Source organism: Echiichthys vipera (assembly GCF_963691815.1).
Source record: "Echiichthys vipera genome assembly, chromosome: 12".
Classification (NCBI taxonomy): domain Eukaryota; kingdom Metazoa; phylum Chordata; class Actinopteri; order Perciformes; family Trachinidae; genus Echiichthys; species Echiichthys vipera.
In genome coordinates, this window is record NC_139837.1 from 17,826,220 (window position 1) to 17,840,455 (window position 14,236).

The window sequence follows — 14,236 nt, forward strand, 5'->3', positions numbered from 1 at the left end:
CTTTGCTATAGTTCTGTTGCCTCATTGGAAGCAGTCTTCCTTTGAAATGACAGTCTCAAGTTTCAATCCCTTTGAACAGACACACCACAAATCCTCAGTGCATCTTTATCTTTAGTGCTATCAACACATATCAGATACCGTGACTGGATATCTGCATGTTGAACAACTTAACTCTTACTTTTATCAACAATAATAAGGCATATTCTACATTTACATGTCAGTTCTCAACATGTTGCTGTTATTATGTACTTATTGGTTCTGCTATGTCATTCTAAAGCTGCTGTTTATCTGTTTATGTTCTCCAGAATGATCAAAACACCCACAAAATATTCAAAAGCAAGATTTTATTTCAAAGTACCAGTAAACATGATGATTTATTTACAGTGATTAAAAAGGCATCAACACAATGAATGTGTTACATAAGAATTTGCAATAGCGCTTTAAATAAAACTGGGTTTACAAAAGAATCCTTTTAGTTTTACTTTTCAATAGTATCTTTAAGTAAAGATTTCTATTATTTCAGTAGTTTTTGATTTCTGAAATAAAGCAATTTATAATCAGTGTCATATATTAATAATCTGTAATCTGGTACGGTGTTTACCCATAATCACAAGAAATGTTCACAAGAAATGTTGGGAAATGCTCCTGTTCCATGCTCCAATTCACCTTACAAGTAAAAAATCAGATTGTACAGGTCAATAATCAGTGCCTTAGAAAAAGGGCCACTTAAATTGGCCAAGAGGATATTCCAGTTCCATTGAACCAGGACTGTGGTCTGCCTCTGCAGGTCAGATATCTACGATGGCAAATATCTCTGGCTTTTCCTTATCGTGGATCTGCATTGCCGAATATGTGATGGCTTTCACCTCAGTTCCCTGGATTTACAAGACAGGACATAACACTTAAGGTAAACTTTTTTTTTTTTTTTTACATAATTTTCCTATAAGTGTAAAAAAAACAAAAACATGATTCCATAATTTCATTATTTATAGAATTATAATCTGAATAAAGTTACATTCAAGAGTAATATCTTCAAAAGTTTAACTGTCTCACCTGTGGATGCTTTACCAGAGAGAATTCTTCACCCCAGCTTTAAAAAAACAAAAATAAATTAAATGACAGTATAGGAGAGTAGCTCAAACATTACAAAAATAGGAAATTAAGGTGAGATAGCTGAGGAAGGGCACGGAGAGAGGGGCAGCCAAGATGTCACAGAAAGACTGGTCTGGGAGGGGCACACGGTAGGTTTTAAAATCTGGAGTAAAAGGCGTTGAGTGTGTTTGGGACTGGGAGAGAGGAGTCAACTGCAGTATTCTGAGGTTTATAATCTGCGCATGTCTGAAGTCCCTTCCAAAACAGTCACCAGTAGAAAATACTGTTCCAGAGAGTTCTTATAACGTTGTTTCACAGCCTTATTATAGGCCTGTTTTGCACTTTTTTACCCCACATGGCAACCGATTATCCTCCTTCTTGTGCTGGATACCTCTTATAAACTGGTCTACTATTGAGATTCTTACAGAGTGGGGCCACGGTCTGCTCTGTACAGAGAGAAGCCCAGTAGATCAAACGCGGCGTCGGGTGTGATGTACATTTGTAAGAAACGCATCAGGAAGTGTTAGTCGGAAGATGCGTCTCCAGAGTTGCGCGAGTCATCTTCCTCGTCTCTCTCCTAAAATTTTGTGAAAATGGGCCTCCAACTATTTTTTTTTTGATCAAAAGTAAACCAGGTGGAGTAGCTGGGAATTTAATCAAAATCAAAAAAAAAACAACACTGTCGCTGCCTCTGGGGGGGTGTCATCATAAAGTCTTGTAAAGTAATGTGTATACTAAGGCATTTGTGGTTCATAACATTTTCACGTCTGTTTCATATATGATTAATTGTAGGGCAACTAAGGTTTACCCATCCTTGTTCTGCTATAACCTTTCATGTTATTGTGAAGAGGTAACCAAACTTACCCAATAGAGCGGATCTTGAAGTGGATTCTGTCTATGTGCAAAACTTTGACCTCCTGTGGGATAGATGTAACAAATAATTGTGTCAGCAGAAGAACATAGGTAACCATACCTTCCCTGGATGTTTTTTTTTAAACTACATGTAAAAAATTACTGAGATAACTGACCAACATACTCACCCTTGGAACAAAGAAGAGATCTGCACAAAACTTGTATAACCAGTCATCTAGGAAGTGGAAAAGAAGGGACTCCATGTCGTCACCTTTTGAGAAGGGAAAAATGATGTATATGCATTTAAATGTTCTCATTTGTCCAGGTCATCGTTATCCCCAAAGCAATTTCAGTCAAAAGCAACTGGACTTGGTTATTGTCTAGGAAGACATTTCACCTCTCATCCAAGAGGCTTCATCAGCTTCATCAACAACTGTCGTTAAGTTGGGTCGGCAGTAGCTCAGTCCATAGGTGACTTGGCTGGGAACCGGAGGGTCGCTGGTTCGAGTCTCTGTGTGGACCATGAATGGAGCATGGACTGGTGGCTGGAGAGGTGCCAGTTCATCTCCTGGGCACTGCCGAGGTGCTGTTGAGCAAGGCACCGAACCCCCAACTTCTCGGGGCGCTGGTCACTGGCAGCACCCTCATTCTAACATCTCTCCATTAGTTGCATGTATATAGATCCTGTCTGTGCATGTGTGTGTATTTCAGGCCTGTGTGTATGTAAAATGAAAAAAATAGAGTGAAAATTGAATTTCCCCATTGCGGGACAAATAAAGGAATTCTTCTTCTTCTTCTAAGAGCCATTAGAGCACTAACAAAGTCGAAACCAACTTCCCTCCAACAACGATCGTTGGCACGTGGAGCACAAATCGGCTTTGTTAAAGGTTAAATACCTGGATCTCCACACAGGGGATAGTTGGACTATCCCCCGCCTGGTCAGATGTGTACATGAACTGATGAAGCCTCTAAGATGAGAGGTGAAACGTCTTCCTAGACAAATAACCAAGTCCAGTTGCTTTAGACGGAAATTGCTTTGGGGGTATATGCATGTGGTTTTAGTTTCAGTGATTTGGAAACAGCACAACTGACTACGGTATAAAAAAGGTTGATTGTTGCTTATATTGAACAGACAGCGACAGACTGGGCTCTCACCCTCTGATTCCACTTCAACAGTATCAGTCGGTTCCACCGTCTCTGTGTCCGTCATGTAGCCGAACATCCCCATAGCACACTGCTCGAAGGCCTCCTCTAGAGAGTTTCCCCAGGAGTGAATTCTTGGAAGAGAACATAAAATATAAAAATGATGACTGAACAACACAGCAATGTGAGATCTGACAAACAGTTTACCATGATATCAAAAACACACTCACTGCACATCTGCTGTATGATCCAGATCTGTAGTAGCAAAACATAAGGTGACAATAATGAGCTAGGGCATGATGTCAGAACAGCTGGGCAGATATGATAACACTCTTCTCTCTCACTCTAAATAAACATTGTCATTTAATTAAAGTGTGAAACTCATGTTTACTACAGTTAGCTTTAGTTTGAGAGTCTATGGCAAGCGGTTTAAACATTTCATAGCTAGACTGGATATGTATTGCAGATACATAGATAGATATATAGTCCAGTTCTTCCTAGTCAAAAAGAACATATTAGATATCCACAATGTTCCCTTTTAAATTCATGTGTTTTATGCTTTCAATTGTAGATATCCAAAATAACATTTTAGTTTCCAGAATGAACATTCTGGATATATCTATAATGTCCTTCTTACTAGGAAAAAAACCCCTCTCATTTCAGATATCTACAATCCAACTGTTACTAGTCATAACTTTTCAGATATCCCAAATGAAAAACACTCCCATAGATCCATCATGTAATGTTGTCTATCTAAAAAACATTCTGACTAGTAAAAACGCATTACGGATATGTACAACTGCAATTTTACTAGTAAGAATTACATGACGGATATCCAGAATGTTCATTATATTTATGTAAAACATCTAAAAACCGCTTGCCATAAGAGTGTGTCAATAGTTTCTTTCAGTGTTCAAAGCAGTTAAGGAAAAGTAAACAAGCTAAGCTAAACTATGTATCATAACTTTATAACTTTATAAACTTACACTCATATTTCTTGTTGATTGGCGGGTATTTTGACTTGGTAGCTTTCTGTGCCTCTGTCAGGTCTAGCTCACGGTCGTCCATTGTAACTGTAAGTTTTGGTTCAACGGTTTAAAACATATTTAATCTTTACCATGTCGGTTAGCACAACCTTACAACATGCACTAGGAAGAGGTGTACCGGATGTAGTCATGACTATCATGCAACTTCCTGTCTGGTTTTAGTGAACGCTGATTGGCCAGTCGCGCTATGCGGAGTTGGCGCCATTGCAAGCACCCGCGCTGTCTACAAGAGCGCTTCCCCCTAAGATTTTCTACTCTTTTTGGCCGGTATAAGTGGTTTTAATCACAACACAATGGCGGATAAAGACGGTAAGGGGTTTTAACTTTTCTTAATGAGCCGATTACATGTGTCTGTATGTTGCCCAGCATGATAGAAAGTACCAGTCAGGGGGATGGACCGGTGGTGGTTGGCGCGCCAGCCTGAAAGCGTCACCTTTCATTGTTATAAACCTGCCAGCTAGCTGTTAGCTAGCGGTAACTGATAGCAAGTTGGCTATGCAGGGGGTTAAATAATAAGTGCAGGTTCACTTGTTGATGACACATGAAGTGGTGTATTACTGAAGCCCTATATAGTTATTTGTAACCATGCCAACGTCTTAATACACTTCAGTGCTGTACGAAAAAGATTTTCCTGAGCAGGACTTTTTTTCTTCAATTGACATCAAAATTGTACATCAACAGCACAACATCTATACAGAGTATTCTCTTTTAATAAACTAAATAATGCAATTAAATAAGTATTAATTGAAATATAGTATCAATACATATTTGTATTATATATTAATATATGCATTAAAATAAAAAAATACATATACACCCAACCATAAACACGTACATAAATATAAATGAGCGAAAAAATATGATAAAAGCGTAGGGCGAAAACAAACAGACCACTCCATGTTAAACCTAGTGACACTATTGGGCAGGAAAGGCAAAGATACCAATCAGAATCAGAAATATTTTAATAATCCCATGGGGAAGTTATTCAAATTATTATTATTATTATTATTCAAGCTGAAAATCAAATTGTATCTTGTAACTCAATACACTAACGTTTGCCGCTAATCCATCTCCAGACTGCTTACATATTTTTCATAATCACTTATACATGTTCCACTGGCTCTCTGAGATAAAATCTGTATGCTCACAGTAAAACAAGATTTAATACTGTTAGGACTTTTAGGAAGGAAGAAAAGGAGATAAACTATAAATCAAAATGAATAAGCAAACATAAAAGGCTCCTAATTGTAAGTGTACAACTTTTATGTCACTCTTCTATTGAGCCCAAACAAATTAGGTGCTGCACGACTCACATCATTAAAACATAATTCTGTCTTAAATGTCACTTTTGCAGCTGCGTTTGATGATGCTGTGGAGGAGAGGGTGATCAATGAGGAGTACAAGATCTGGAAGAAGAACACCCCTTTCCTCTACGACCTGGTCATGACTCACGCCCTTGAGTGGCCCAGCCTCACTGCTCAGTGGCTGCCTGATGTCACCAGGTGAGAGATGACCCGCCTGCTGCACTCTGAAAGCCACCAAAACATGACATGAGAGAAGGATCCGTTTGTTTGTTTTATTTAAATGTATTTATATGTATCCCTCTTCACAGGCCAGAGGGGAAAGACTACAGCGTACACAGGCTGGTTTTGGGAACACACACGTCTGATGAGCAGAATCACATTGTAATTGCTAGTGTGCAGCTCCCTAATGACGACGCCCAGTTTGATGCGTCACACTATGACAGCGAGAAAGGAGGTGAGGGATATAGTGTGTGTGGGGAAAGAAGCTGTTTTCTGTAGTATACTATACATTGTGCCTGGAGGCTTATTGCTCAAAATAAATGGATTGATATAAGGACATATGAGATATTGGCCAACATTCATATACAATTCCATGTCACATGGAGTAAAGAAACTGATTCACATTGTGATATTTCAATATTAACATTATTGTCCTTCAGTGTCAAATTGTCTCAAACAAGTTATTGTATTTCCATATTGTTGCACACAATCCTTCTCAGTGAATGAATGAATACATTTAAATCTTGCCGAAATTTTTAAGGCTTCAGAAAATTGGGATGTATTTTTGTTTTGGATTACGTTCTAGGTTATAAAATACGATAGACCATACTTGTATTTATATATATATATATAATTTAAAGAACTTAAGTAGAACAGGATTTTATTCGACACATATTCATTTATAACAACCATGTTATGTAACTACTATCTTTAATTTCAGAATTTGGAGGCTTTGGATCTGTAAGTGGGAAGATCGAGATTGAGATCAAGATCAACCACGAGGGAGAAGTGAACAGGGCGCGCTACATGCCTCAGAATCCCTGCATCATTGCTACCAAGACCCCCACCAGTGACGTGCTGGTGTTTGATTACACAAAGCACCCCTCCAAACCCGGTAGGATTACAGCCCAAACACATTGTCGGCAGAGTTGTTAGACGATTTTTTTTGTAAAATTAATTGTATTTACATTTCAGACCCTTCTGGGGAATGCACCCCTGATCTGCGGTTGAGAGGCCACCAGAAGGAGGGCTACGGCCTCTCCTGGAATCCAAACCTCAGCGGTTGCCTCCTCAGTGCTTCTGATGACCACGTAAGCAACCTGAATTCTTCTGTCTAGTTCTGTCTGCCTTACCATGTTTTGGTTTTCCTCTCGCACATGGTGTTTTTGACAAAAAAAATGTTGGTAACTTTCAAGCCTTAAATAAGATTGGACAGACAGGAAATGGGGGGGCAGGTCGTGAGTCGAACTTGCTGCTGCTGCCTCAAGGACCCTCAGCCTCTTTACATGGGGCGAATGCTCTAACCACTGTTCCCCCGGCCGTCCCAGCACATGTTGTTTCTAACCATCACTGTTAGATAATGAAATATAAACTAATTATTGTACTTTTATGCTTAACTAGTCTTTTGTCTGTGTTGACCCATCTGTTGCTGTTATTGCAAAGCATTGTGTAACTTAGATTGGAATTATTTTTACTGTTGTAAATACATTTCCTAACCCTTCTCTACTCTTTTACAGACAATCTGCCTATGGGACATCAGCGCAGTGCCCAAAGAGGGAAAGATAGTGGATGCCAAGACCATCTTCACAGGCCACACAGCCGTGGTGGAGGATGTTTCCTGGCACCTGCTCCACGAGTCGCTCTTTGGGTCTGTGGCCGATGACATGAAACTCATGATGTGAGCAGCTCTTGAGTTGGTAACAAAATTCACAAGTAACCACTGTGATGACTCACAAAAAAACAAAGTTGCTTTTCAGTTCCAGTTTCTAACAATGCTGCTTTTGTCTGTTTTTGGCACAGCTGGGACACGCGGTCCAACAACACCTCCAAGCCCAGCCATGCAGTGGACGCCCACATCGCTGAGGTCAACTGCTTGTCCTTCAATCCCTACAGCGAGTTCATTCTGGCCTCTGGCTCTGCAGATAAGGTGGGTCCACTCTTTCTCTGTAGAGCTGTTACATAGCATGATAGTTAGAAGTTAGTATGATGGATGCGTAGTTGAATCGGTTGAACTGACTACTTGTATTTTTTTAGACTGTGGCTCTTTGGGACCTGAGGAACTTGAAGCTGAAGCTGCACTCGTTTGAGTCTCACAAAGACGAGATCTTCCAAGTAAGAAGTGACCCTCTGATCACTTAACTTCATCTGGAATAGTTTGTTGCAGATCTGGAGTTATGTTGAAATTTTGGTAAACAAAGCTTCAACTGAAGATGAACAATGGAATCACAAGAAGAAACAGAAAGCACATCTGCCTTTTAAGCACATTTTCCACTCCTATGTACAGTATACTTAGCTTCTGACTAAAATAGTCATGGGTCATTGGTACTTTCTACACCACTTGCCACATTCACACGCACGCACACACACACGCAAATGCATATTCTGATGACAGAGACTACATCTGGATCTAGTCTAATCATCCAGATTACACATTGACACACCGATGGCACAGCCCTCGGGAGCAATTTGGGTTTCATAGTCTTGCTCATAGACACCAAACCACTGGTCTTCTGATTGGTGCACGACCCACTCTACCTCCTGAGCCACAGTTGCCCAAATCATGGAAAGTGCTTGAAGTGAGATATTTTGTGCAAGAATTTAAGTTTCACTTAATGTTAGTAAAGGCTGTGCTGTGTTAGAGAAGGCAAGATACCACATGCACAATTGAGTGTTCACACATCCACACTTGTCTCACTTTATAATTGCTGTCTGTGAGCTTCTATAAAGGCTGCTAGTTCTATTGTAGAGTAATTAACCTAGATCGGGCCGTGTTGGGGTCTTGAATTTGAGAGAACTGGGCCTGAAAAGTCCTTGAGTTCGATGTTTAATTAGAAAGTGTGGGGACCCTGGTTGGGATCCAATTGATTAGACCCATTTTAAACCGACCAGTTTTGGTTTTAGTTGTTGTTGTAACTTTTAGCCCATCTCCACCCAACAGGTTCAGTGGTCTCCTCACAACGAAACCATCCTGGCCTCCAGCGGCACCGACAGGCGGCTCAACGTGTGGGACCTCAGTAAGATCGGAGAGGAACAGTCACCAGAAGATGCTGAGGACGGTCCTCCTGAGCTGCTGGTCAGTTGTGACCAAAACAATTAATGCGTTAAATTTAATTTAAAGTGCTGTATTGATTCCTGCTGCTCTGTCTATAGTTCATCCACGGCGGACACACAGCAAAGATCTCAGACTTCTCTTGGAACCCCAACGAGCCGTGGGTCATCTGTTCTGTATCAGAGGACAACATCATGCAAGTCTGGCAGATGGTTAGAGCTTTGATTGTCACATTATGTCCAATGGATATCAAACACAGCATGGATAGATATTTGAAGTGCATTTAATTCCATTGAACACCAGTTACAGTTGATCTATTTTTTTCCAGGCTGAAAATATCTACAACGACGAAGACCCAGAAGGTGCTGCAGATTCAGAGGCCCAGCCATGAGTCGAGTCTCCACATCTCTTCATTCCATCTTCTTGGTAAAAATGGATCTCTTTTCCAGTGCTGGGAACATAAGCAGTAATCTCTTTTTGAATACATCTTGTGCGACTGTTTTTCATTTTCTTGTTGTTTTTTTTTTTTTTAGACAATTTCAAGAATAAAATGCTGCATTGTCATCATGTTGTGTAGTATTTAAAGGAAGTCCGTATTGGTCAGATTTTTATTTATTTTCAAACTCCCAGTTCTCAACTCTGTCTTGTTATCAAACCATCACAGATTTGCTCAACATTCAGGTTTGCTTTTGGATAGCTGTATTTTTTTCTTCCGGATTTAATTGCGCTGAAAACATTTCTACCAAGATACATTTTTTAATACAATTGTACATACTGTTGTTTTTCGTTTGATATTCATAGTGTTACTTTTCCAGATTGTGTGTCACTTTTATGTGTTCCTTTTCTCTGCATTTATTTTTTTTTTCTGTGCTGCATCTCTTGTGTCCTTAAGTATATTCATAATAAAATATTTACAGTAAATCTGTTTGATTTGGGGTTTTTTTGCACAGTATGTCAAGTTGTAGGTAAGAGTAAATTCTGTAGAATGATTGACTTATTTGCTCTCATCTTGCCTATATATATTATATAGGTGGTTTGACCTAGTGTAGGTAATTCCCTTAAGAATATGTGCTGGCAACCGAAAATTAGGGATCCTCCTCTGCAGTGGTTTCACTGGGTTCATCACGGCCTCTATAAAAACAAACCATTTGTTAGTCTTTTTTTTTAAATCCAGAAGTTGACATTTAAAGTAAATTAAACAGTACAAAGTTCAGAGTACCTCAGAAATGTCAGCTCTTTTAAAAGTTGATCATTACGATCCTCCAAATCTTTCTTTGATTTTCTCTGAACCTCAAACTCCTCCTCTAGTTCTCTCAGAGACTCTTGTAGTTTCTCCACAGTCTCCTGCCAAGTTTAGAAACGCCTAGTTTTACAAAACATCCTTTATATGTTTTGTGTCCTACCTGACTTCAGTCACCCTACCTTGTGTTGTGTGACACTCTCCTCCCTCTCCCTCTCCATCAGAGCGACCCTCTGCTCGAGACAGGCTCTCTGCATCTCCAGTCTCTGTATGTCCTCCCCCAGGGGCCCCAGGCTGGCCCTCAGGTCCATAGCCTGCTCCCTGCTCTTTCTCAAGGCGTCCTCCCCAATCTGCCTTCTCTTAAGCAGGACCATGAGTCGAGGCTCGTACCAGCCCTCCAGTGCCATCACGCTGCCACTGAGCCGCCGCTGCAGCCTGACAGAAGCCTGGCGGCACTGGCTGACATCACTCATGGTCCTGGGCCTGCGGGGTTTGGAGGACCTGTCCCTCAGGGTGTTTAGCTGGTTCTGCTGGGCCTCCTGGAGCTGGGACAACTCCTGGGTCAGACTTTGGATGTGGGCCTTGAGCTCCTCCTGTGGATGGAGGTAAAATTGATTTAAAAAAAACAAACACCACTTGACACTGGCGCATAAGGGGACAGTTTAAGATTTTATTTGAAATAAGGTATATTACCATAGGTGATTAAACAATTAATGCAAAAAAGGGAAAACAATATACACATTTACAACATACAAACATTTTTTTAAACTTACAAATTGTGTTACATGTTTAAGCCCCTTACTGCAGCTTTTCCATAAATTCATTTTTTAGAAACATAATTCCTGGTCCTGCATTTCTTACAGAGTTATACTGACTTTCTCTCATTTTCAAAAACTTTGGGATCTCTACATGCTGTCAATTTTTATTTGTATTTATTCCATACATATTTCCTCATATTTAAACACAGCATGATTAGTATAAGTTAACAATATAACATGTATAATTACGTTTGATTATATCTTATTTATTTATCATTACATCATTATATATTTTATATATATTTCAATAGTGTTGTTTAACAAGTTATTAGTGGTCTCCAACACATACATTTGTGATGATTTAGCTGTTATCGTCCCCAAAATGTTGGTTTCAGACACTTTCAATTTATACATTTATGATCAGTATAAGTCAGCAGTTGTTGTGAAATGTTGGTTTCAGTATTTGCTGCAAAACCAATTCCCCAGTTGGGAAACAATGAAGAGAAAATAATTCACTTTAACTAGATGATGGAATGGAACAACTCTTGGGTTTTTACTAGAACATGTTAACATGCGTTAATGTTTAAAAAACATTTTATTTTCCTCATACTCTGTCTGAAACATTCTGTTTCAGCACCTGTCTCTTTAAGCCCCCCAGTCTGCTCTGATTGGTCAGCGTTTATGGGTCTTCCACATCTGCCTGTCACTGCAGCCGGGCAATCACTGTAACGGCACTTTCTACCTTTATAGTATAGCTGTGACATCCCAACCATACAGAGGTCCTGACGGCTCGTTTAAGGACACAGCTTCTGAATACGGACTGTGTGCATTTTTTACAATATGGGAACTTTAAACTGCAAAATAAACCAAAGTTATCTGCTATAACCTGCCACGGAAATCAATCGTCCAGGCGTCATCGAAACCATTGGCTGACCTGTGTAACAGCAGACTGAGCCACCTCGTACTCCTGTTCAGTCAGCGTCACCTGGCTCTGGATGCAGTCTCTAGCTGTGGCAAACAGTTTCCTCTTCACCTCCTTCACTTCCTCATAAACAGCGATATAATCCAGTTGAGCCAGCGTGAGCAGCCTCTGTGTCTCCACCAGCTTCCCTCTCAGGTGCCCCACAGCTCGCAGGATGGGTTCCTGTAGGCGGAGGAGCTCTTGTATCAGCTCGTTCCTCTGCGTCTCCAGATGGGACACTTGGTGGATGCAGTGGTCGAAAAGCTGCCCCAAATCGTCCATAACCTCCTGGTTCATTTGTAGCATGTCATGTGGTGTAAACTCTTCCAGGGGGATGATCGTCTCTGTTTCCGAGTCAGTGGGGCTACTGTCTGTGACTTCCTCAGCAAGTCCCATGTGTGAGTCCTCCATCATAGATGTCTCTGCTGATGTTTGACTGTCCATAGCCTTCTAAGAGACAAGCAAGAGAAAAGGAGGAGCGAACGACCGTTAATCAAATATCCCGCTATAACTGATGAGATTATGGTTTCAAAATCCTTCTTATTTTTCTTTTAGGTTGTTTTGCATAACAAAAGCAATTTCGTGTAAATGTAATCATGGTTCAAACTCTGATCATCCACACAGAAGAGGACTTTAGAAACCTTCCTTGTCAAAATCTATATCTTATACAAATCAGTAACAATTCATATCGACATTTACTTACTTTGTTTGGAGATGACAGTCCATACAGCTATGAACACAGTTTGCTTTTAAGGACAGCTCAGCAGTGTGTCCTGTCTCTAGCAAAACAGAGGCACACTTTGTGTTTATTAATAACACTAGAGGCACAGGGGAAACTCTATCTAAGACTCTCTCATACCCCCGCAGGGGATCACAAACTGTGTCAGTGCTGAAGGCTGACTGGCCTACATGATCTGGATGCAACAGCTAACACATGTCTGGACCAGCCTGGGTGCCAGCCAGGGCTATATTTATACAGCTGTTTTCATTTGTGCATCTATGACGGTGGAGGCAACATGACTGGAAAGTGTTTGAGCAATAATGTTCCTCAACTTTTTGTCTCAGACTTCTGCACATAGGTGGTAACATGAGCAGGGCTATTCTTTTAATAGCTTCTTTCAGTATCTTGCTCAGCTACCCGGAAAGTTTGCATGGGTCATAAACAGTATTTGATTGGACCGTTTGCATGCTGCCTGTCAAATTCCTCACATAAATGGAAATATCACATACACCAAACACACTAGGGTATGCAAGGGGCATTTCATGAAGGAGGTTATTTGAGAGACGTGGAACAAATTAAGAAAGTTATATTTAGTATTATATAATGTCCCATATTCTCCATGAAAAACACTAAAATAATGTAAAAGAGTGTTGAAAGAAATAGGCACTGTGTGTGTATTCAGAGTACCTTTATGATTACATGACAGCATCATTTGTGTTCATGGAAACATGGTGTCATTGTTAACTAAATATCATGGTGACCATCCATCCATCCATCTTCAACTGTGAGATCATCATAGTGACATGTAGGCAAATCTCTACTTGTTTTCATTAACTAGAAATACCTGTTTTTCACAGGACAGCAACATATCCTTTACAGTGTGGTATAATTTCATCTATTTTCTTGTTCTGCATAAAAAACAAAAAACAAAAAGGATTATGTTTACAAATAATAGAAACGGTGTTGAATTTTAACTGTAGACGTAATACTGATCATAGTCAAAAATATATATATATGCAATACAATTTACATATAACCTCATTGTCCCTCATATGTTGTGCATGAAAGCAGTTCATATCCAGATGTGCATACAACATTTTAGGATACATTTTCTTTGCACAAAAAAGCAGTGGTGGAAAGTCACTAAGTACATTTACTCAAGCACTGTACTTAAGTACAAGTTTGAGGTACTTTTACTTTACTTGAGTATTTCCATTTTATGCTACTTTATACTTCTACTCCTCTACATTTCAGAGGAAAATATTGTACTTTTTACTTCACTACATTTATTTGGTAACTTCAGTTACTCTACAGATTCAGATTATAAATACAAAATATGATCAACAAATGAAATAGCACAACATACTGTTATAGATTAAGCTACACAGCAGTATATAAAGCAAATCAAATTAGCCCCACCTTTATCAGCAGCAACATTAAAGTGATATTTACATCATTAATGTATATATATATTGATATACTATTCTGAAATGGGCCATTCTGCATAATGAGTACTTTTACATTTTCTACTTAAAGTACTTTTTGATGATAATACTTGTGACATTTTGAAAGCAGGACTTTAACCTGTAACAGAGTTTTACTACTCTTACTTAAGTGAAAGCTCTGAGTACTTCTTCCAGCCCTAAACAAATGCTGCAAATACAAAACTAAGTGTGACCTGTTGTTCTGCTGCCTCGCCGCTAGATGGCGTCCCAACACTGAGCGCATCCCCCGCGCTCTCACCTGAGCGCGCCCAGCTTCCTCCAGGTGGGAGCTGCTGCAGGTCGACGACAACTTCCCTTCACTTCCCCCTGTGCGGTCCCCTGGAGAGTCCGCAGACGCCACTGACAG

At 39.9% G+C, this 14,236-nt stretch overlaps 3 protein-coding genes across 4 annotated transcripts; 1 reads left to right on the forward strand and 2 right to left on the reverse strand.

Moving 5' to 3' along the window:
- Positions 1-386: 386 nt before the first annotated feature.
- zbtb8os (zinc finger and BTB domain containing 8 opposite strand) lies at positions 387-4,240 on the reverse strand. The gene is made up of 7 exons (XM_083924367.1): positions 4,074-4,240; positions 3,318-3,342; positions 3,100-3,221; positions 2,133-2,215; positions 1,957-2,009; positions 1,054-1,090; positions 387-875 (listed from the first exon to the last, which is right to left on the reverse strand). Exons 1-7 carry the CDS (start codon positions 4,153-4,155, stop codon positions 789-791), a joined length of 489 nt encoding a protein of 162 aa, XP_083780493.1. The 5' UTR covers positions 4,156-4,240; the 3' UTR covers positions 387-788.
- LOC310954718 (histone-binding protein RBBP4) lies at positions 4,239-9,117 on the forward strand. The gene is made up of 11 exons (XM_083924355.1): positions 4,239-4,442; positions 5,488-5,635; positions 5,746-5,891; positions 6,378-6,551; positions 6,632-6,747; positions 7,174-7,334; positions 7,457-7,583; positions 7,691-7,768; positions 8,595-8,729; positions 8,807-8,917; positions 9,034-9,117. Exons 1-11 carry the CDS (start codon positions 4,427-4,429, stop codon positions 9,094-9,096), a joined length of 1,275 nt encoding a protein of 424 aa, XP_083780481.1. The 5' UTR covers positions 4,239-4,426; the 3' UTR covers positions 9,097-9,117.
- Positions 8,989-14,195, reverse strand: sync (syncoilin, intermediate filament protein). 2 transcript variants are annotated; one of them, XM_083924360.1, is made up of 7 exons: positions 14,064-14,195; positions 13,230-13,293; positions 12,368-12,443; positions 11,638-12,114; positions 10,128-10,538; positions 9,925-10,049; positions 8,989-9,836 (listed from the first exon to the last, which is right to left on the reverse strand). In XM_083924360.1, exons 4-7 carry the CDS (start codon positions 12,106-12,108, stop codon positions 9,791-9,793), a joined length of 1,053 nt encoding a protein of 350 aa, XP_083780486.1. In that variant the 5' UTR covers positions 12,109-12,114; positions 12,368-12,443; positions 13,230-13,293; positions 14,064-14,195; the 3' UTR covers positions 8,989-9,790. The 2 variants fall into 2 exon arrangements, with proteins under 2 accessions (XP_083780486.1, XP_083780487.1); XM_083924361.1 differs by lacking the exons at positions 9,925-10,049; positions 13,230-13,293; positions 14,064-14,195 and having other exon boundaries at positions 12,368-12,461.
- Between the last annotated feature and the right edge of the window lie 41 nt (positions 14,196-14,236).